Source organism: Falco cherrug, chromosome 4 (genome assembly GCF_023634085.1).
Source record: "Falco cherrug isolate bFalChe1 chromosome 4, bFalChe1.pri, whole genome shotgun sequence".
NCBI lineage: Eukaryota > Metazoa > Chordata > Aves > Falconiformes > Falconidae > Falco > Falco cherrug.
The window spans coordinates 55,051,114-55,074,664 of NC_073700.1; the positions used below are offsets into that span (position 1 = coordinate 55,051,114).

General features: G+C 38.9%; 1 protein-coding gene across 1 annotated transcript; it reads right to left on the reverse strand.

Annotated features, from left to right (window-relative positions):
* Positions 1 to 324: 324 nt before the first annotated feature.
* GHRHR (growth hormone releasing hormone receptor) lies at positions 325 to 23,456 on the reverse strand. Its single transcript, XM_055709544.1, has 13 exons — positions 23,400 to 23,456; positions 16,548 to 16,653; positions 15,823 to 15,930; positions 14,372 to 14,472; positions 11,186 to 11,283; positions 9,310 to 9,442; positions 8,257 to 8,410; positions 6,906 to 6,966; positions 6,732 to 6,801; positions 5,061 to 5,152; positions 4,200 to 4,329; positions 2,555 to 2,597; positions 325 to 356 (listed from the first exon to the last, which is right to left on the reverse strand). The coding sequence occupies exons 1-13, from the start codon at positions 23,454 to 23,456 to the stop codon at positions 325 to 327; spliced, it is 1,185 nt and encodes a 394-aa protein (XP_055565519.1).
* Between the last annotated feature and the right edge of the window lie 95 nt (positions 23,457 to 23,551).

Genomic DNA, 23,551 nt, shown 5'->3' on the forward strand with positions numbered 1-23,551 from the left:
AGAAGATGTCCAGTGGACAGAACTGCTGTGGAAGTGGATCTTCCTCCAATTTGCTCAGGATAAACTGCAACCATTATGTTTGGTGGTTTTTTTTTTATTGTTTTGTTCTGTTTTGTGGGTTTTGGTTTTTTTTCCCTAATCAGGCTTTTATATGTTACTACTCTAGATCCTGAGGTCATCTTTAGCAGACAGATGTGGTCATTTTTACACCAGAACTAGATGGCACAGTCCATCTTGTCCTTCTCCACACTGGCATAAGTCCATATTTCTTACCATGCCACCTTCGGCCAATTTCCGTTTGTACCTCGAAAGGAAAGGAGAATGCTAATTTATGGTGAAATACTGCTTGGGAGTAGAGTGATGAGAAAGAGGAAAGACAGAAACAGTGGCTAAAGAAGGGTAAAATTTAGACATCTCAGTCCAAGTTAGTTCCTCTGGCTCCCTTTCTAGCTGATAGAGAAAAGTAAGATCCTCCAGAGAATGTTTCATCTGCCCTGCCTCAGCATGCCCATCCCTTTGCACTGATGGAAACATCCAGTGTGGCTAGCTCAGAGCTGGCCTGCCATGTTGAAAAGCATAAAGGAACCCCACTCTTTCTTTCAAGAAGTAAGGACATTCTTTCTGTGAGTCCACCCAGTCCTGTCTTCCTATGGGCCCAACAATCAAAATTTATTATTAGAGCTGTCACACAGTTAATTAATGAAATAGTCACACTTCATTTTTAACTTACCTGATTTCAATTTCTACCTGATGGTCTTCAGTCCACCTTCCTTTTCTGAACTGAAAAGTCTATCAACACTAAGTAATTTTGTCCCTTCAAAGTAGTTACATCTTGATATATATTATCTTCTGAGAAATGAAAGAGCTTGAGGTCTCTAACTATAACACTGTAAAATATTTTCTCCACCATTAGAACATTTTCTCAGCTTTTTTTTTTATATCTTCTCCTTTTTTTTTTTTTTAATATCCCTTTGAGAATTTATTCCAGTAATGGTCTCGCCGATGTTGCCTACAAAATTCAACACATTTGCTTCACATTGCTTGCTCTTCCTCAGTTGCTAAAGCATGTTGTCTTGTTTCCATCTGATTCTACAAAATTATAATGTGCAGCAAAATAATCTTGATCAACATTCACCAGTTTGTGGCTGAGAAATAATACTGCTCTGCTCTTTAAGATGATGAGGGGAAAGCCATCAGCATTCAGAAGACATTTGCTTTCTGTGGTTGACAACTGTGTGTTCCATGCATTGGCATGTTCACAGAAACACACAGTGGGTCTAAACCAGCCACATCTGATTCTTATTAGAAATGTGCCTTTCCAGATGTTTAACAAGAAGGAAATTTCTATATTGAAATGCTGTGTGTCTGGGATGTCAAGCTGAATGTAAAACTATGGTCTACCATCAGAAAATTTAGACTAGTGAATAGGAGTGTTAAATGATCACAAGCATCATTAGAGCAATCGACAGTTCGTAGCCATAAACTCAACCAAAAGGCTATGAAATGTTAATATATTTGAAGATATTTATTTAATATTTCAGAAATTTCTGATAAATTAAGTCAATGTGGACCATGGCACAAGTAGAAAATTAAATACTGTTTGAAAGTCTATTCAGCCCTAGGATTTAAACTTGGAAAATGGATATTTAGTCAGTACAGCCCAGGGAGTCTAGAGTGGGTCAGCTATCTCTAACACAGACAACTGTACTTCATAATTTGAATATTTCACTGACTGTGATGATTAGGGGCAGGGTTCACCTCCTAAACACATCTTTGACACTCTGGGGGATGCCCTGGAGGGTGGTACATAAGAATCAGGGCTCTCCCTTTTTAGGAGCTGCGGTTAGAAACCAGCAGACTCTTAGAGTACTCTGAAACTGAATCCCAGTCATACTCTAAAACAGCTGTCCCAGCTGCCCTGTAGTCAGAAAAGAGAGGGAAATTCCAGGGTTTCAACCCATTCTAAAATGCGGAGTATAAAATATTGATTCCTATATAAGTCATTTAAGATGCATTCTTATCACAAACTCTAGACTATATAAATGGACCTGGATACTAAGCTAAATGGAATGATTCCTGTCCTATCAAAATCCTTACTTATATGTCTCAAATGGAAAAACAAATTTATCAACATGAAGAAATACTAAGAAGCTTCATGAGCATATTGAAAATATTACAAAATAATATTTCACTATTGGGAAATCAGCATACATTTAAATTATTTCTAATTTAATCATAGACTTTTAGTAAATGAAGATGTCTTTGCATCACTGTCTGGACCTAGCATGGGTTTTTCAAGTCCCACTAGAGTACAAAAATGTGCACAAAGGATAAAAAATGCTAGATGGAATAGCAAAGTAGTAAAAGTTCATTTCTCCACTAGATGGCTTCATTCCCATTAAGATAATTGAAATGACATTAATCTTCGTTGATTCCCATATTAACAGACAATCCCAAGAAAATAAAAGATTTGATTATCTGTTTGTGTGAAACTTATTATTAACACTGTATATCTGCCAGTGGAAGCAATATTGTAAAGGATATAGTTTCCTTACCTCTTGGTTCAGGAAACAGTAAAGAACTGCTACAAGAAACCCCTGAAAAAGACCAAAAAAAAAAAAAAAAAAGTATGTGTGGAGTGTTAGCACAGTTTGAAAAAGCCATTTGCACTATCTGACTTCATGATGGTACTGTGTATGTGAATTAGTATCATTATAGATTGCAGGATTGTTATAAATTGGAAAAAAATTACCTATCTTCTACAAAGCTGATCAGCCAGATAATCAACTAGTTGTTGGCATTTCACCAAAGTCAGGAATGCAATATGAATTCACAAGAATAGATTATATGGCAATTGAATTTCTCCTGCGTGATGCTTACAAAGATATGGTCCATTCTGTAGCCAGACAGTGAGCTAATTCTTTACACAGTGTAAATCAGTGAGGAAAGACAGACTTTGTGAGGAGATCCACATACAGAGCTCACAGAGCTTTCCAGTCACTTTCTGTATCTTTGCACTCTATCAAATGAGATCAGGTTTTGGCCTACTGAATACTTTTGTTAAGGTTCTGAACTGAGATAAAGCTAGGAAAATCCTAGGAGGTCAATGGACCTATATGATCAGACACCAGCTAAACACCTCACCCTTTTGTTTAGTTAACCTATTCCTCACATTGTTGATTAACTAAATGAAGGCCAGGTCCAAGTGCAGCAGGTCAGGACTAAGATGTGCAAGGTTTATTGGACAGGACTGACACAATGGATTAAATCCTTAAGAGGACTGACCAGCACAACTGCCGGATTTTTGGTGATGCTCCCTGACAAATGATGCCACACAACCATTTGGAGTGAGATAAGCTCCCTCGTGAAGTTTGGTGGGATTGTCCACAGCTGCTTCCTGTAGACTCTGAGGTGCAGTGCAGGGAAAGGGAGGAAAGCAAAGGGTAGCTGGGTGCTGTCTTGCTCATAACTCAGCTGGAGGGTATGTAAGAGCATTCTAGTTGGCACCAAGCTCCTCAAGCTGTCCATGCCCTCCCTGTGTGCCAATTCAGAGCAGCTGGGGGCATCCAAAGTACACCAAACATTTCACTTACCCAGGAGGGAAACTGATGTAAAGTTCCTCAGGGCAGTAGTGTGTATGGGGCTGACGAGCACCAGGCACTATTCGATGTTTATATGTTTACTAATCAATTTATTCTTTGCAAAGGATTAACAAAGGGGTTGGAACTACAGCTTCTATTGCCCCTGGATAATTTATGTAAATGTGTATTATTATTATGTAATTTGATGTAAATAATAAATAATAATAAAAATTATTATGTAATTTGATGTAAAAACATCAGCCCAAATCAGCTTGGTCTTCTTAGTGAGGTCAGGGAAGGTATGTGGATTACCACTTGTCGCAAAGAAGGTTTTCCATGACTTTGACCCACCATCCAATTTACAAATGCATCTGGAAGACTAGTGGTAGTACTACTGGTTTTTACTAGTCTTGTATTTGCAGAATCTGCAAATGTACACTCTACCCTACTGCCAAGTAGGATGTAGGTCACATCTTCAGATACTGTAACTCAGCAAAGAACCATGGACTCTGTAAAGAGACACTGGCTTCAGGATCCAGTCATGTTTTGTACAATACTAGTTGCCACGTGGACACTAAATTAGAAAAGAAGGACCTGAAGCCTCCGTGGTCATTTTACCTGAAAAGATCCAATGCAGAGCTCCAAGTAAAGCCGAACATCCAAGCTGGTATATTCCGGGAGAAAGTTGAAGACAATATAATGGGTTCCAAATAACGGAATTAGAAGTAGAGTTGACCTTGAGAGACGTCTAGCACAGGACATGAGAAGTAAGGTAATAGTTCCCTGAGTAAAGACTAATGCATGCAGTATGCCACAGTAACGAACAGAAGTTAAAAAAAGGATTTAAACATCTACATGTAAAGGTCACGTCTCTTGGGACTACAGTGCTGGTCAGAAAGCATAATGAGATACTAGCTGTAAGTAGATTTCTGATGCTTATTGCTTTATTGGCAACACCATATTCATAGCTTTTCTGTGGTCTTTCGTTGTTCTGTCTTTCTGAATGAGATTACAATTCAGGAAAACAGAAAGGAGTAGAACATATTTTGTCCCATCAGAGCCATTGAAAATTTGACATTTTTTTGTAACTAGCTACAAAGAAAGTAATATTCAGGTTCACTTCACTGTCCATGTACAGGAAAAGTCATCTATAGAGGGTAATTTATTCTGCCCTAAATCAGAGATTGAATGTGGATTCAATGAATTGTTTCCTAGTCTCCCCACTGACTGTAATTGCACGGTAGACATCTGAACTGATCTGAACACCTCCTGTTTAGATAGCCAAGATTAGCTGAATTGAGTCTCCTCCTTTGACTAGTTTCCTTGAGAATGGGATAAGGTTGGGGATTTCTAAAACTTAATGCCAGTCAAACCAAGCCTGCCTCTGAAACCAGACAAGTGCTTCTCTGTTTAGAAAAGATTATATACGATTTTATTATTTTTTAAAAAATAAGTTATTATTATTATGTCATACACTACCTGTATTGAGAAGAGTTATTGAAGTTGATTTGTCTAGGGTCTAGTTTTTTCAGCAAAATTCTGATGATGTTGATAAATAGGACAAAATTGACCTGTTCACAATATTCGAGGGGGTGGAAAAAAATAAAAGGTTATGTTCTAATGTAGAACTTTGCAATGAAAAATCTGGGTTTAAAATTCATTTATTATGTGATTTGTGCAGTTTCAATGAGACAATTGTAAAATTATTGATGTAATTTCTGTTGGCAGCATTCAAGCATCTAAACAGATCGCACTCCTTAAAGAAATAGCTGAAGATGAAAACTTGAGAATTTGAATTTGTAAAGCAAACTATTTAAATCAATAGATTGTGTAATACTTTTTATTTTTTGTAGTTCATATAATTTTGAATCTCTTTTAAGATGGCTATTGCATTAAGTTCTGGATAATATCTTTAGACATTAGTAGAATTAATCTGACTAAATATAGGTATCTACAATGAGATGCTTTCATCTGAGCTGTTCTCCCTTTGTAGTCAATGGGGAGCCAGCCAGTAGAGTCAGCAGAGCCTCAGGTGGCGTTGGGCATGAGTCATCTCCTCCAAAGGTAGACATCTATTATAAGCCAAATGAATCATAAAACAAAAATGCGTTATTTCTCTTTGTTTACTCTGGAGAGAACTGAGGAGCATTAGCTCAGCTCCAAAGCTAGCTAGGGTCCACCCTAACTTGCAAATCAAATTTTCTACAGTTGCAATTTGGCACAGCTTTTCCAAAGCCGGTGAAGCTGCTCGGTTTTCCACAATCAGAGGGTTTCTCCCTGTACATTTTTATGTGTCTCTACACACCAGCTCTTCTTTAGGTGAAGCTGAATGCTTAATATTGCCTAAGAATATCCATATTTTACCAGAAACTCCAATCTCATTTTAACCATCAGTGATGCCTTAAGTACATTCCAGCAGAAAAATCATCACTGATTTTTCACATCACCCCCTAAATCTCTTAACTTCAGAAGTAGATGATAGGTGAGCACTAGACTAGTAAGGGGGAAAATAATGGAGGTAAAAGGAAGTGTGATATTGTATTGAAATACAATGAACTATTACCAGAACTGAGATTATTCATTCACACTGTTTTCATATATATGCCTTATTTGTATGCATTTGTCCTCCAATCAAATGAAGCTTTTACTAGGTGCCCTTAAGTTCATCCACTTTCTCAAACACTGCTTGGGTTTAATGGCATATGGGAGTAATCATCCATGATAACCATTTAAGGCCCATCAGTTTATTCAATAAATGTCAGGTTCAAGAGCTATTATCATTGTTATTACGTACAAACAAAAACCTATTGCCCTTGAAAGTTTTTATTAAAATTTCTGGGTGATTCTGGACTCTTAGGCTAAAACCTTGTTTTTAAATATTATAAGGATGGTTTAGCTACTTACTTGCTATTAATTTCAACCAAACTGACAATTCTATGAAATTTTTAAGTTGTTTGAAGGATGTTTGCTTTTGGTGAGGTGGCAGTTTCCTACCTCTTCTTAGTTTAGATTGGACATAAGCAAGTTTACAGTAGAAATTATACCATTCCTTTTCCTTACTTCAAAGAGTAATTCAGCAAACAATAACCAGATTTTAATTTAAAAGCCTTTTTTCTTCTAATTAGTGTCGGCAAACTCAGAAGTACCTACCCCAACAGAAATTATAATAGGCCCTTTGATTAGCCACCAGTAAGGAGAGCCTTGATTAATATCCCAGCATCTGAGGAAATAACAGTAGTTTAGAAAAAGATGTGTATGTAATCACCACAATCAATGAAAAATATATCCCAAGAATATAAAATAATGCAGGAAACAATGACTTACGCTGTGTCTTCAAAGTAGAATTTTGCTAATATCCATACAAGGGTGAAAACTGTTGGAAAACCTGTCAGACATTTAAACAAAAACTGTGGTTGTCAAGATTCATCAATTAATCCAAATCTTGCCCACTGAAACTCTGCTGTGATAATATATATCACTCATTTTCAGAAGTGGAATTACCTTTCATGGCCTGTTCACGGAACAGGAACCACTTCAAACTCACAGCATAAACCTAAAAGAACTCCCCTAATACCCATGATAGAACACAACAAGTTACAGCATTGACTGTTTGGTGATGGTTCACTGCTGTGAAAAAACAAAGGGACACAGAAGCTACTTGGCACATGATATAGTTCTGCCACAGAGGTCTGAACATGCAGCCGCTTACTAACATGACCACAATTCCGCTGTGTGATCTCACCCGAAGCTAGCACCTGCATGCAAATAGTACATTAAACCCAGGTGTAAAGTACTAAGGGTGCTTTTTGCATGACAAAATATTAGGGAATAACATTTACGAAATCTTAAAATAATGGTAATATTAGCACTCTAAAAACACAGAACGTGATGCAGTCTACCTTAAACCTTCCTAAAAAGGCACCTGAAGTCTCCCTAAAACACCAAAAGTAATTCAGTTTCCTTAATTTTCAGGGCTACCTTAACCTTGGGTGACAACATGCATGGAATGCCAAAACTTCCCCTGGGCATGTGCATTCACCTGCCGTACAGGAGTCCTCCGGTTCCCTTTACACAGCCACTTTATGGAGGTAGTCACTTAGTTTCTGATTTCTAAGTCACCACAAAGGTCTGAACAATTACATTTATTGCAGACTACCACCAAAAGGTGTGGGAATGTTGCTGCCTCATGCTTGCACCGTTATGTAGCAGACAGAGGTCCTTTATTCATACAATTGCCCCATGTAAAACATGGGCAATAGCAATACCAGGGCTACAGAAATGTCTACTTGACTCCAGATGGACCCATTCTCATACTCTGCACAAACAGGAGCAAGGTGCATCTAACTTTGATGTTTGTGGTAACTCCTTAAAAGTATCTGTGTTTTCAATGGGAAAAAGAAGGTTAAGTGGACTGGATCTGGATCTCTCTCTGTGGGTTGGCAAATTTACCTAATTTTCCATTTATTTCATAGTGACTTTAATGCTGGACTTTTAAAAAAACTTCATTCTTCATTGCTCCTCACTAGTATGCATGTAAAACTAAAATCAAAGTAATGCTCAAGTTAGGCTCTTCAGTTAAGCAGATTAGATTCCACATCCGGTATTTTTAATGGGATGGATAAAGCCTTGTTTAACATCTTCCCTTTTATTAATTTCATGTAAGAACCTTACTTACCCCAGCCAAAGAGAACAAGCCACCAAAAATATCTTCTTCCATGAGAAAGGGATGAGAGTAGTAGACAGTTTAGGTAAAGAGCCTCTACTAGCAGCCACATGAAATTGGTCATCATGAAGTAGTGACAGAAAACAACTGAGATCTTGCATTCCGTCTAGGGAACAAGAAAGTCATAGTTTAGGCATTACTTGTGGATACATGTGTTTGATTTCCAGATGTAGTAGGCATCTGTAATTGTGGCTAAGATATACAAAGAACAAGATCTCACAATTACATGCATGTTTGAAAGGGGAGCTTCAATTGTAAAATGGCTTTCTGAATAGTAAGGCTTCCACCACAACACCTTGGAATCTTTGCTGTATTTTGCTTTATATCTCTATGTTAGAAATAAAGCCTGGTCTCCCAAGCGTGTGATTTCTCCCACAAATGCATTGCCTTCAGTGTACTTTATACAAGTAGAATCAAGTGCTCTATAGCCCTTAGGCAAATGATCAAGGATCCACTTTCCTACTTATGCTCAGTTCTAAACTCTTGTGTAGCTACAAGCAATGCAGAATAACCATCCCATAAATCTCTGTTTGAAAATCACTGCCATGCTGCCAATATTTGTGGCTGGATCAAAGCCGATTGCCTAGTACCTTGTGTGTCTCGTGGTTTACAATGCAGAGCTTGCAGTCAAAGTATGAAATCCAACATTTCCAGAAGAAACATCTTTTAAAACTTGTGTTATAAGGTAGTCAGAGATCTTCAATTTTAGGCTTCAGATTACAGAAGTGTAACAGTGTAATGATAATACTTTTTTCTATGGCAAAGTCTATATCTGATTTAGAGTACTACAGGATCACAAACTGCTGCAATCAGAAAGTAGAAGTGCATGAAGTACACACTTAAGGAGGTAAAACATACTGAATAAAAGAATATATATAATTTTTATTACCAGGTTAGAAGGGAAAAAAAAGAAAGGAGTAAAAAAAAAGCCACAAAATATGAAACGATATGTAGATTGTACGCAAAACATCGAGTACCACAGTATCCTGGTTTTTGTGTGCTTACTGTAGAGAAGGTGCAATGATCAATGTCTTCCTCTTGGAAAAGGACAGCATCCTTAACGAAAACGGCAATAGCTTTTAAGATAAAAGTAAAAAAGAGCTGTATGTGGATATAATTTCTGGGGCAGCGAAGCCTCCTGGAAGAAAAGAAGAGAGGTCCTTCTGAGGTAGTTAACTGACTTGCACTGGCAGTAGTTAAAATATGCAATAAGCCCTTGTTTCATCTGAGATGCTTGAAGGTGCATATAGAAAGAACACTTTCGTTCAGCGAGCTCTCTCTGCAGAGAGGCAGAGACAGAAGCCTTCCTCATACAAAGCGATCCATGCACAGACTACATCTTAGCCTCCTGCCTTGTTAGGTGGTGCCCTGATGATGTTTCTGGTCTGCCAGATTTCAGGAATCTCAGTTCTAGTTTGTGTTCGGTATACCTACGCCAGGATTTTGGCAGTTGGCATTATTTTTGGGTGAAGAGAAACCTGTGTTTGAGGAGTGAACTCTACTGAAACAGTCCTGGCTATGGCTAAACCACTCCTAAGAACAAGCATGCAGAGATATCCTGGACTAACAGGACATTTTTGTTAATAATCAGAGTAATGTTTGCTTAGCAATATTTTCTATACAATATGCCATTGGTGAGTTAAATTGCATTAAACCCCTGTGTGGACAGCCTTATACAGAGCAAAAGAACTCTTCCTTAGTTTACCAAAGTTATTTTTAAGAATTAAATGAATGCAGATAAGAGCTTCAAAACAATCTGGTACATCTACTTTAAATTCTCAGTTAATTCACATTAATTTTTGACCATTATTAAATACAGGGTTTTGGAAAAGTTATACAGCTTCCATTTTATGTTGTCATTGGAGCTGAAGATTTTAGCTATTAAACAAAGAGTTGCATTAAAAGCTGAATTCCATCCAGATCCAGTAATCTCAGGGTCACCTAATCTTAAAGCTCACTTAGGGTGTGCAGAATTTTATTCCTGAACTCAAATGCCAACCCCATTGTTAACTACAACTTTTTCCTCCCTATTGCTAAGTCTCTTTACGTCCATTGTTTCTTTCTTTCCCTTTATTTGGGCTGGTTTGTTTTCCTGAGGTCAGAGTGGATGTCAATAAACATATCTCTTCATTTCCAGACGTGATGTAGGAACCAAGAGAGGTCAAGAAACTTTCCACAGGGAAACTCAATTCTCACAGCATAACAATAAAACTCTATTCTTTTTTGTCTTGCAGAAATACAAGAAATAAACAAAGATTAATAAAATAAATCTTACGTGGTAGCAAACATCAAATCTACAGTAAATTAGAAAATAAACAATCAGGTTTACTCTGGATACTCTAAATTATACCTGAAAATCCTAATAGCTGCATAGTTCAGTAGGAAAGAAATCTTACCAAGTGTAGCCAAATTCAGAGCCTAACTTTCAAAACATGTTTTAGTTGTAAATTTTTCAATAGTAAAATATAAAGTGCCATAGGAACATTGATTCAGAATCAAGTTCTTTGTGTATATTCTTCTTATTAATATAAAATTCAGCGAACCCATGAAAGGCAAGCACACATCGTTTATCAGAAATTATCTTCATTCCAGCTAAAAGAAGCAAATTTATCTATTGGTTATTTAGGATCAAAGTGAGTTGCTGAGTGTTGCCAATAGACAGCCAGGATTTGTTTCCCAGTTCTGATTCTTCTTATGCCTGCCTTGCTCTGATTACTTTTCATTTCTAGCCTCAGTTTAATATTATTAAACCCATATGGCTGGAAATTTTATTCTTCTGGATTTCTATCTATATTACTTTGTGATCTCTAATGTTGTCATATACAGTCTAAGATACTAAAAACTGTTGAAAAAATTAAGGTTAGACAATAACTTTACATACCTGAATGCAATAAGAACTGTCACAGCAATAATGAGTGAGGTGATTGATACACTGTATCCTACAGTGTAGATGATCTTTATAGTAGAAAAATAGAATTTCTATAAAAGAATAGAATTATTTGTCACATAATTTGCAGCCAAATGACAGCTGTTTTACTGATTCTGGAAGCTTTGCTTTGTTTGGTGCTTCCAATCTGTTCACATCCTTGCCTGCCTTTTTTTCCCCTTTTAATCCCACAGCAAAAGTCAACTGAAATCACTTACTATGTTTCTTTTGCGAAGACCTATTCCATAGCTACATGGATACAGACCAGCCTGATAAAGAAACGTATTGATCAGGATGGTTTCAAGTGCATTCATGAAACCATAAAGAACCAAGCCAGTCTTCCACGAGAGCATTTTAAAAACTCTTATCATTTTAATAAGCACTGTATTTTATACCATTTTTTCTCTGCAGCAGCAGCAGGGCAATCCTGCTGGCAGCTAGCTGCATGATAAATACAGAATTCTGTCAGCCCTTCCTTATGTTTCTCCACTTTCCTTTGCTCTGCTTCCTTACAGCTTTGCCGTCCATTCTTCCTTTCCATTTTTATTGTGTTGCAGGATTAGGTTTTTTTCTGGGGTTGATTTTTATTCCCCTTTTTTTCTTGCTGCTAAACTTAATTGTTACTCAGTCAGAACGTCAATCAAAACCATTTCAATCTAAATGGCACCTCTATCAGATATGATCTCTGAGTAAGGGTAAGCTGACTTCAACTATCACACATTGAAGCAGAAAACAGAATGAATAAGCTCTAGGCTGCAAATCTTTCCCTTCAATATAACGTGGTCTGTCTCTTGGGTTCCATTTCAATGTTTCTATATCCTAAAATCTATGCAGCTATACATTGTGCTGCTACAGTTCACTGTGGGGAAGGAAAGATACTTTTTTTTTTATTCTTATGTATAACTTAAGGCAATATAAAGCTGACACTGAGTAGGATTTATTTAATTTATTTTAGGTGCTTAAAAATTCGCTGCCGAGGTATGAGCAGCCAAGTCTGTAGTAAAAGGAGCAGTGTCAGCGCATGGCCACAGGATTGTACTGTTTAATTGTTAACACAGTCCTGTTTCTTCTTATTCTGTTTCTTTTCTAGTTAATGAGGGGAAACAAGCACCCCAGAAGACAATTCAACTCATTGTTAGATGAGACCATATCACTTTCTGCCAGCAAAAAAACGAATCTATCACTACACCTGCCTTACCAAGTGCGGGTTGATAGGGCTGATTGGGTGGAGAAAAACCTTTGGTGTTGAGGACCCTACACCCATGCTGGGTGCATTTCTGACTAGTCATAGTCTAGTCCCATGGGCTGAACTTTTATTAATGGTCAGAGCACACTAGGTGCACCTGGCATTTGCCTTGCAGGTTAGTTTCATCCCTAGGAAGCCAGATTATGCCTTCTGGGAGCACCTCTCAGTGTAAGTGCAGTAAGTGGGCATAACCAAATGATTTCCTTGCAAGGCTCACACCTGATCCTGACCAAAGCACTAATATAGCTCCACTGTGTAATGAGTAACTCAGACTTACACAATCATTTTTTGAGACTGACAAAGTGAAATGACATGAAAACCATGGAGAGTGGCCTTTTCTGTCTGGTGGATGAATGTGAATTGCACCAATTACCCACGTACCTGACTATAGACAATTCCAGCAGGAGCTCGTAGAAGTCCCTCAGAGCTCCAGAGCTAGACCCTAAGTCTGGAAGGCACCACTCCGTAAGAAACCTGTCGAAGCCATGCCAGGCTGACAGTAGCTGGCAACCTCCACTTACAAATCAGAGATGAAAACCACAGAAAATAATCAAATCCTTCAGTGGACAAACCTACAACTGAGGAGTTTACCTTGAGGTAGAATGTGGGTTACTACTAAAAGAATCCGTAGACTCATTTAAGATTGTTTTTATACCAGGAATGTAAGGAAACAATGAAAGAAGGAAAGAAAGAGTTGCATTTCAGTGTAATTGTTTATTTATACAGAGCAGCAGGTACTGTGACTTAGAGGTTGTAAAGGAAGTTTGAGTTAAACAGCGTGAGAGTAGTCAGCCAAAAAAGTAATGGGAAGACAAAAGAAACCTCCCCATGATGAAACAAACTAAATTCTTTCCAGCAAGTTGAATGGACTTAATCAACTAGGGTATAAATGTTATTTTCATTCTCTCTATAGTGAACAAAAAAGGATAGTATTCACCTGACTTGTACAAATAAAGACAAAAGTGCAGTGTTAGCCTGTACAGAGGAAGGGTAGAGATCTAGACTTAGACTAGACAATTCATTTTTAATCACTTAAAGTGATTTCTACCTCCTTTATATCAGTTTAAACTTAGTGGGGATTTCTTCAGAGTCTTTCCACTGAGTTACTCCTCATTTTGTTTGCAGTAGCTAAAAGGACAGCAAAACCTGGTCACAAAAGAGATTTTATGTAACCATAATAATCTTCAGGATTGTAGTATTTTTCATTAAAATATTATATAGAATTTTGGCTTGCTTCTTTTCTCTGGACGAGGAGTTATAAGAAGCACATCTATACAATTTCTATCCTTATCAGTTAGAGATAAAGCACTCTATTTTCCCTGTACATATAATCTCTAAATATCACCAACTGTGCAAATCTAGCTGAAGGTATACATAAAATTCTGATCTGCATTACAGAGATGTAGATTTTGAAACTTTTTTTGTTCCTTGTTGAACTAGATATTTTGTGCTAGGCAGGATAAGAAACCAGAAACCCCTCTCGTCCTTAGAAATTGCTGAGTTTGGAATAGCGGTGTTACAACAGCACATTTGCTGTACTGATGCTGTGATGCCACAAAACTATCTCTCTGACTGATATTATTGAAATGTCTTAAGTCATATTTTGTGAACAATTTGTGATATATATCTAACTGTTATATTGTGAGCTACTTCAACAGAACTGTATGATTGTATGTAATTTGCAGCTGACTATTTTTATTACACTTTTACACCTGAATAATAAAACATACTTACTAATTCTCTAAAATAAGTGACTAGAATAAAAGTGAATTGTATTCCCTACTTGGTAAGAAATTTCAGCTTCAGCTGAGTGGCCCTCTGCAGTGGTCTTCAGAAATAGAAAGGAATCCTATAACGTCAGCATGCCACTCACATATTTGTTTAATTAAACTTACTTCTTCAAGTGGAATCTCATCTTCTACTGGACAAGCAATATGGTAGGGAGGGAATGGGTCAGACCAGCCTTTCCTTGTGCAGTTCCTTTTTACTATCCCAGCTGAAAGAGAAGCACTTGTTTTTTTCTAATGAAGAGCCACATAACATGGAAAATAAAAACCAGAAGACCTCTTGCTGGTACAAAGGTTATACCAGGAGGAGAGGATCATCTCCATTAGCATCTCACAGAGTTGAGAGGACATTTTGGATGTGTACATTCAGGTAGTCGGATACAAAACTTTTTACATTATCTGGAGACAAACAATGGGAAGAAGTGAGAGAACTGAGGTGACGGTGGGAGAGGTGGGAAGGAACAAGGAAGAAATCATACCAGAGATGAGGAAGTCACAGAATCACAGAATGGTTTGGGTTGGAAAGGACCTTAAAGCTCATCTAGTTCCAACCCTCCCAGGGACACCTGCCACTAGACCAAGTTCCTCAAAGCCCCATCGAGCCTGGCCTTGGACACTTCCAGGGATGGAATTCCATTTAAGAAGACTGGGAAGCACTGCTCCATCAGACTTCTGCCTTGTTCAACACTCACTGTTCTACTCCCTTCTCACTCCCACCTTCCTTGGGGCTCACTCTTTGCAGATCAGAGGCTGGAATAAGCAGTTTGTTCTATGAGGATAGCATGTTTCCATAAAAAAGATTTATGAGTCAGATGAATGATAAGTAAGAGAGTCCCAGGGCAGGAAATGAATCTGCACAGATGAAAGGGATTTTCCTTATCCCTCATTTATAACTAGCATGTGCTGGGGGAGGTAGAGTTTGGGCTTTGCAATTTCTTTTTTTCTTGTGGAGCTGCCAAATCTAGGTCTTTCCTGGAAGATCGTTTCCTCCTTACGGGCTTGCAGTTCATTCCTAGCTATACTCACGCAGCAAGTAAGCAGCACAAAGACATTAGTTTGCACAGTCTTGCATTTGACCCAACACATATGCTAATTCCATGACAAAATTCTGTTTTGTATCTCCAACCCTGGTCTTAAAGAACGATCACCTTATTCATTCCTTTGCCTTTTTTTTCATCCCAAGCTCATCAGAACATAAATCTCATCAAGCCCCATGCTTAAGTTCTGACCTAGAAAGCACCACATGAGTTCTTTAGAAAACTAATGCACAAGCTGATCCCAAAGCCTATGAAAACCAATAGAAATCACTATTGATTTCAGTGTTCTTTGGATCAGGACCTCATCACAGGCTACAGGATCATATCCAGTTATGATTATTGTTTAAAATATGAGAAGAACTGCTAAGCTCCCTTAGATCCTATTGCAATCTTTGCAGTAATGCTCTGATCCAACTAGAGAGCAGGAACTTGCAATGTTCTGTCTTCATCCCTCATTTTTAGAAATGTGCTTGCCAGGCATGCAACACAACAATAGTACAACTCTGATGGATAGTACATCACCTGGCTCCTTCATGAAGTGAAAAAGGATATTTGGGCATAGTAAGGCAACAGTCTCTCCAGCATCTGCCTCCGGCCAGCACAGTAATTTGTCCCACATTCCCTTGCAACCTCAGACAGAAAGTGAAATATATTTTTAGGCATAATGATAATTGAGCAAAATAAAAAAGCCAAACCTTTTTCAACTTTGCCACTCCACCCCTTACATATCTTATAAAAATAGTTTACCCACAATTTTTATTCTATAGTGAAAAATAAACACCTCCAGAGAACTATTTAATCTGCTTTAGTTAGACCCCCTGTGTTAGACTGGGGTACGTTTTCAGACATAATTCAATAAATGAAAATGTATTGTGGAATAGAAGGGAGAGTGATGCTGGAAGAAGGACCAGATTACAGTACTGGTTAGCAGATTAGCCTATTTTTAAAGGTCGACACACCCTCACAGAGCAAGCATGATGCCATGATAACATCCAGTAGGGGAAGAAATAGGACAAGGACACAAGGTTTCACTCAGATAGATTGACCATCCATATTTTAATGTGAAAATGGTGTTGAAAATAAGAACTTAAAGGACGGGGAGTAGATGAAAGAAGAGCCGACCAGAGAACAGAGATTTGGGACAAAAAGTGAAACACTCAAACATGCACATCGGCAGCATGGCTGTGTCTTGACTCTGGTAGGGTGTTGCTTCTCTCTCACTCCTTTCATCTCTCACATATGGATACCTGCTGGCGTTACATTTCCATGCTTTTCTGGGTCATCCAGACATTCAGCCTCCTTTTTCTTCAGCTCTGTCATAAAATCACATTCCGGGTGGACATTTCCAGAGACCTGCAGGGGGAGGAGTTTCATCTGATTAGTAAGAAGGGGTCGGGTAGGATCTCATGAGCCATTAAGTCCAGACCTGCTTTTGGAACTAACAAGCTTGTGTTAAGAACCTGGGACATTATCTTAGGGTTTAAGAGTCAAAGTGTGCCACTGCCTCTGCAGAAACTGCAATGCTTTCGGCAGGCGAACTCAGCTGGGCTCTGTCAAAGGCAGTTGAGCTGCGTTACTTTACATCAGAACAAATCATTAGGCAGTATAGCTATCCAAAGCTGGTAGCTACAGCTCTGTACTGGAAAGCTTATGAGATTTGTCTGGCTATGTTCATAATGAAAGACCTCTTTGCTATGGCCTGGGTTTGAGTGCAGGACTCATTTGCACCCTGACTTTAGTCCTGCTAAATCTGGGCCCAGGGAGACAGAGGGCACTTGGACAGGCTCATTCTCTTAACAGTGAAGAGCTCAGCACTGCAGACCATGCTGCAGAGCCCACCTGCTCCTCAGCATAGAGGTGCCTCTGCCGACCTCCAAAGAAATCTTTTGAAACCGCATACGATTACTGCAAAGCTGTCTTCTGAATGTGCTTTTTGCTCCAAAAGGAACAAATCTGTTCTCTCTCTTCTGCCATCTGCCTTTCGTTACACAGGGTGGGAGGCAAAACTCCTTTCTTTGGAAAAAAACCCCACAACTCTGCACCAAAGCATTTGTTTGTTTGGTATGCTGGTGTAAAGGAAAAAAAATGGCTCCTGGTGTTTTAAGAGCAGGAACCTTTTAGTTGCTTTAGTCCTTATTTAGACTTATGCTTACATGGACGCGGCAAAAGAATTAGAAGGCATCCAGAGTACCTTGGCCACTGAAGGACAAAGACTGCAGCATGACTTCTGTGGATGTAGTCACTGTGCAGAAATACCTACATGTATTTTTCACGAAGAAAGCAATATGTGCCTTGTCCAACCACAACTATTGTCCCCAGTCCCAGAAGGCCAGTTATCATCACAGACTCTCATCTTGGCTCTACACACTGGCCACTGGTGCCAGTGTGCTCTGTATGTGTGAATATAGATATAAAGACATAGATACACACAACAGAAAATTAACTCAGGATGAGACTTGCATGGTGAACAGGTGGCTGGCATATGGATCACTTGTGTTCCACCCAGGGAAGATTAATATTCAGGGAATTTGGAAAACAAATAGCTGGCTTTCGGTTCATTCAGAGGGCAGATCGTATCCATTCCAATAAGCTGGTGTTTCCCCTCCATGTTAATGTCCGTATCTCATGTTGGTCTGCAGAGCATTTGAACTGCATATTGACTAAGAACTTGAGGCTCTCAGGCTGCTGGAAAACACTGGTTTAATTGCACAGCCTTTGCTCTTCTTGGGTTTGGACCTTGGCAGTGGAAAATGGCATGTATCCACATGTATGGCTTCAAGGAGATAGTCTGCTTCCCATTTACAGCACTTTTAGGAGGATGTGGTTTTCCTGCCATACTGACCGACAGCAGTGCTATGGATCAGATTAATGCAGCAGTGAAAAGGAGGGCCCCGTACTCAAGGCTGACTGAAGTTTGGCATATGTGAGAGGAAGATGGCTATGAATGGGTGGAGCAGAGGCCAGCCATTGCCTTAGCCCCAGGAGGTGGAGATCTGGTGTGTAGGATGTCTCAGTGATGTCAGCCCCGATCAGCAAAAACAGGTGGTTTAGGGAGCCCCTCAGCTCCACTTCACTAGGATATGCGATGGTAGGCAGGATGACAGAAAATTGGGATCTGTCTTGAACATCTTTGCTCACTTGGTGTCTCATGCCAACATATATTCTTCTCCCCTTATGCTCACCCTGGACAATGAAAGCAATCTATGCTGAAAAGCTCACTACCCATTATGGACAGCAGCTGTTGCAAAACGTAGTTTTATTAGTCAGTAGAAAAAGCAGTCAACCCATTTACTGAAAAACTATTTCACAACATTCTATTGGTTTGGTGAACTGTGTCCAGAAAAACCTCAGTAGGCAGGAAATGTACCCATTTGCATGGTCCTAAATTATGTCTCCTGGCAAAAAGATGACTAGGTTTTGCCTGTGAAAACTCTCTTAGCTCATTGTTCATGGCAAGAACAAAGCTTGTTTGGCTTATTGACCAGTTCAGAAAATCTTTTTTTTTTCTTTTTCTATGTCTCCAGACTCATGAGAACACTTTACCTTACACATCTCAAATAAAAAGGTGAGGCTGATCAAGTGCCACGTATGTCAGTTATTACCTATTCCTTCCAGAAGACCTGACCTTAAGAGGTGCTCTTACAGTTTATATTCAAGTCAGTAGTTACTGCTTGAATAAACACTGAGTGCAAGTTCTGCTATGACAAAAACTCAGCTAAAATAAACTAAAAAGATTGATTCCACTCCTAGGCTGTGTTCTAGATACATTCAACCCCCTAGAACACTTGATTACATCTAGCAGACCCTTATACTTTCCAAACAGCTCTGAATACTGTTCCCAACCAAGGTGTAGAATCAGGTTCCAAACTACCCTGAAACCATCTATAGACTTACTGGTTTAATAATTTTCTACCTTCTTCCCTTCTGCCCACTTCTCGAAGCATCAAGTAACAGGAAAGAGGTATGAGCCATTCTTTAGCACAAGAATAAATGTCTGTGAATGTGATTCAGTTTCCTTTGGTCTCTTCATCTACAGAGGCATCATTATCTGATCTAGTCTTCTTAGATTCCTTTTATGAGGATAACAGAGAGAAGCTAGCATTTTTGTGCATGGATCAGTTGAATTATTTTATATATTTACTTTTGGATGGAATGAGCTATGGTTTAGACTCAATTTACTCACATTCCCCTCACTGTTAAATTCATGGTTACTCTGAATTTGGGTTTCAGCTCTGGGTTAGATGAATGCCAGTGAGTACAGCTACTGACATTATGCAGGCTTGTGCACACATCATTATAGTAGAGCTATTTTGCCTTGTAGCTAAGCTGATAATAAGACAAGAGGTTTTGGTTTGTGGGATCCTAAAGAATTGAAGCTCCATAAAATATTTTAGTTTGCCACTTTGGTAATTCACTGGTCTTAGAATTGTCCCTACAGAAACTCCCTCTGCAGCTCACATATCACAGATCATGGAATGATTGAGTCTAGCAGGAACCTCTGGGGATCATCTAATGCAACTTCCCTGCTCAACACAGGGTCAAGTAGAGTAGTTTGCTCAGGGCTGCATCCAGTTGGATTTTGGATTTCAGCAAGGATGGGAACACCAAAGCCTCTCTGGGCAGATTCTTCCAGTGTTGGGCTACCCTCACAATAAAAAGTGGTTTCTTGTGTTTAAATGGAATTTTCTGTATTTCATTTTGTACTCACTGCTTCTTGTCTTTTCCTTGCATACCACTACCAGAGGACCATTCAGATTGCCTAGGAGCTAAGCTGCACTCAGGAGAAATGCCTCCTGCAATGGACTAGAAGGTCTAGCTAACTGCCATCTTACTTTAGGGTCTTCAACAAAATGTTTAATATTATGGTGGATGACAGATAGCTTCTTGTGTTGGGTAGATGAGGCAAAACAGGAATCCAAACTCAGCTTGTTTCTTTTTCTGAATTCTGGTAATTAGTAGAGGAGACATGAAGCAGAGGTTCTAGCACTTTTCATGGTCATTTACATCCATGAAGACAGACAGATGTAAAGCACCACTTCCCTGAGAACCACTTAATGTACAGCAGGTGAGATCTGCAGGTGTGCCTGTTCCGTAGACCTTGCTGAGTAGCTACAACTGTTTCACAAAGCTGAGCAGAACATACATATCTCCTTTTAAAACTGTGTTATCACTAGTTGAATTGCTCACATTTTTGAGACTCTATTAGTTAAAATGTTCATGTGGTGTGCAGCAAACCTAGATTCAATTCCCTGCCAAACCTGAGAAGTTTCAAGTTTTTGATTGCCATTTTTTGAGGGAACCAGTATCCCAGTAAGGCTTTTTTAGGGAGATGCTTCCTAATCACACAGCTTGAAAACATTCTGCATCTGCACATGAAACTTTTCAGAAAAAAATGGGATGTGCCTGATGAATTTTGGTGACTGATAGCAGAACTTGAAAAAAAAAGGAAGTGGAAGGAGAAAAGAACAGATGGATGACAATTTCGGAATGCATCTTCCCAAGTCCATGCCAACCTGAAGATATTAATTTTGGATCAGTCTTTTAACTGATTCAGTGATAAGTACTCTTTGACGTTACTGATAGGCAAACACAGGACCTGTTAGTGGGCCTTGATTTTCCAACATCTTTGCCTTCCCAGAACATCCATAACAATTCACTAAGGCAGAGCAAATTGGACAGCAAACTCACTGGGCACTAGATATCTCAAAAGGACTTCAACATGTGGAAGTCAGCTACACCTTTGTGGTGCTACCACTACTGTGAGACAAAATAAATGAATAATGACTTAAGTCTGGACTGAGTTGCTGTCAGGGCCCTTACGGGCCTTAGTGGTCCTGCTCAGCCTGCCCTAGGCCTCCCCCTACTCTTCCCATGGACCCAGGAGCTCAGTTGCTGGCCTAACAATGCTGTAGGATGGTGGCTGCAAGCTCCACCACTGCCCTGCCCTGCCCTGCCCAGCCATGGGCCCTGCTGATGTCTCAGCCTGGCCTCAGCCCATCCTTGTCCCCATGGCCCTGGGCTATGTCTGACCCTGAGTCCCCTCACCAGCCCCAATCCCGACCGGCTGATATGCCCCTGAGGCTGCCCTGCCCCTTCACTGGTGATGGTGGGATGGGCTCTGGCTGGCAAAGTCCTGCTCTGCCAGTCAGGCTATCACTTATAGAACAAATGTAGCTTAGAAAAAGTGTTTTCCTTGTGGTTATATTTGCACCCCATTTGTAGTTAAGATAAGAAACAGGTATTTCCCCAATATTCTTTTTAGAAGGGCAAAAATTATAGGAATTGTGCAACAGGAGGCAAAATAGAAAATCTTTTTGAAAGGACCTTAGCTAATATTTCAGCTTGTCTTCCTGAATAACTTTATACAAAACTCTTCTTGCTGATAAGGAAAGCTAAACTACAAATGAAATAAACCCTGATATGTTCCAAATAGAATATGAATTTGCAGTTGCCGTATCCATCAGATAATGTATTAAATGGAACTGTGGGTTGACACAACCACCAGAAATCAAGCAAATCTTTACCCTTGTCCGAGGGCCTCTGTTGCAAGTCTTGTTCATCTGACAAAACAATAAAACAGCAACAACAAAAGGAAACCCTCTTCCAGATGAGTCTCTAAAAAGGGACGTGAAATGCACACATAGGAAAGTAAACTTCTCTTTTTAAAAAATATTCTTGCTGGTTTTGTAACCATGCAAAATTTGCTGCTTGAACGATGCTTTTCCTGTTTTCTCTCATATACATCAGAATGGATCAATATTTTAATTCTTTTCACATTACAGTAGGTACCACAAGAAATGAAAACAAAAATCTCAGTTTATGGAAGCTGAGAGTCAGCCTCTTAAGCATTTAAAACCTCTCTAAAAGCTGAGCTAAACTCTTCCAGGGAAAGCACAGTATCAAGCTACTACCAACAATGAAAACAGATAGCTGTTCTTCCACCAGTTTCTACTCAAATAAGAATGTTTACCTATCCTCTATTATAATAAATATGCAATAGACACTAGGAGATTTTTATCATACACTTAACACATAAACTTGTCTTTGATCAGTGCATAATTGTATTATAACCAATCCAGCTTTATATTAGAAAGTGCAATACCAATCCAGCTTTATAGAAGAAAGTGCTATTTCTTTAGGGTAAATGGGACATGTTCTAACAGAGAACTTCAGTGATATTTTAAACTGGATCTTGATATTCTACTTATGAGCAATCATATTTATCTACTCCCCCTACAAGGAAGTGGAGTTTGTCACACAATGATACAAAGGAAACCATAGCTTCACATCAGTAAAAAGTTTTTTCTCTCATTTCACACTATTTTATTTCTCTTGACCCATAAAATCCCAGCTGCTGTAGCACCTCTCATGAAATGCTCCTTCAGAGAAGAGATTCCAAGGGAAGAGGAAAGGATATAGCAGAAGAATCACAAATGGAAGATGCTGAAAATGTAATTACTCTTAAAAGCAAAGAAAATATGTTTGCTTCACTTTTCACAGACCTTTCCTGACATCCGTGCAATCCTGAATTGTGATATACTAATCTTTGTCCAAAGGAAAATATCAGTGAGACCTCTAGGCTTTTTAATGCACTTGGATATTTCTAATTCTGCTATAAGCATCCCAGCTAGTTTGACTCATTTGTTACCTGTAGTATCTCAGCTGCTCACATATTTAATAACATCAATGCTACCAACAAGGCAGATAAAACTGTAACTAATAAGAATGCATAATCTGAAATTTAAAAAAAAAACTCTATCAAAACTCAGCTGCTCTGATGTAACAGCTCTTCTCCCGTTTTTTCATCACTGTCTTCTAAAGCCTACACACAAAAAAAAGGGGGTCCTGCCAGTTATGTTGTTTCTCCTTAGTGAGCGTGTAGTAAGAAAACAGTGAAATGCATTGATCCTACAACGTGTGCCCCTTCTGCTGCTGTTCACACTTTTCATAGCGTCTTGCCTTGTTTAACTGGAATCCAAAGCAAATAAAGAGAGACTCATGCAAAAAGTAAAACTGTATCTGACCATCTGTTCCAAGAATAAAATGAACAAATATCGAAAAACAAAGAAGTAAAAGCTTTTTTCCATGCAATTACTTACAAGCAGTGCCAGACTCAGGGTGTAGAGAGCACAGTGGTATAAAGCACTGGAGTTCATGTTTCAAAACAAGTAAAATTTCACTTCTTTAGCCTTTCTTAGTATCTTTCACTTGCTTTTTGACTTCCCTTCCTCCTGTCCATTGCTGATTTGAA

What these genes read in the sequence shown, in the direction of transcription:
- GHRHR (XM_055709544.1), bottom strand. Translation starts at nt 23,456, where the DNA reads ATGAACTCCAGTGCTTTATACCACTGTGCTCTCTACACCCTGAGTCTG. An exon ending in ACAGTTCTTATTGCATTCAG is followed by an intron (nt 9,443 to 11,185) that starts GTATGTAAAGTT and finishes CTTTTCTTCCAG; the next exon opens with GAGGCTTCGCTGCCCCAGAA. An exon ending in ATCATTGCACCTTCTCTACA is followed by an intron (nt 8,411 to 9,309) that starts GTAAGCACACAA and finishes CTTGTTCCCTAG; the next exon opens with ACGGAATGCAAGATCTCAGT.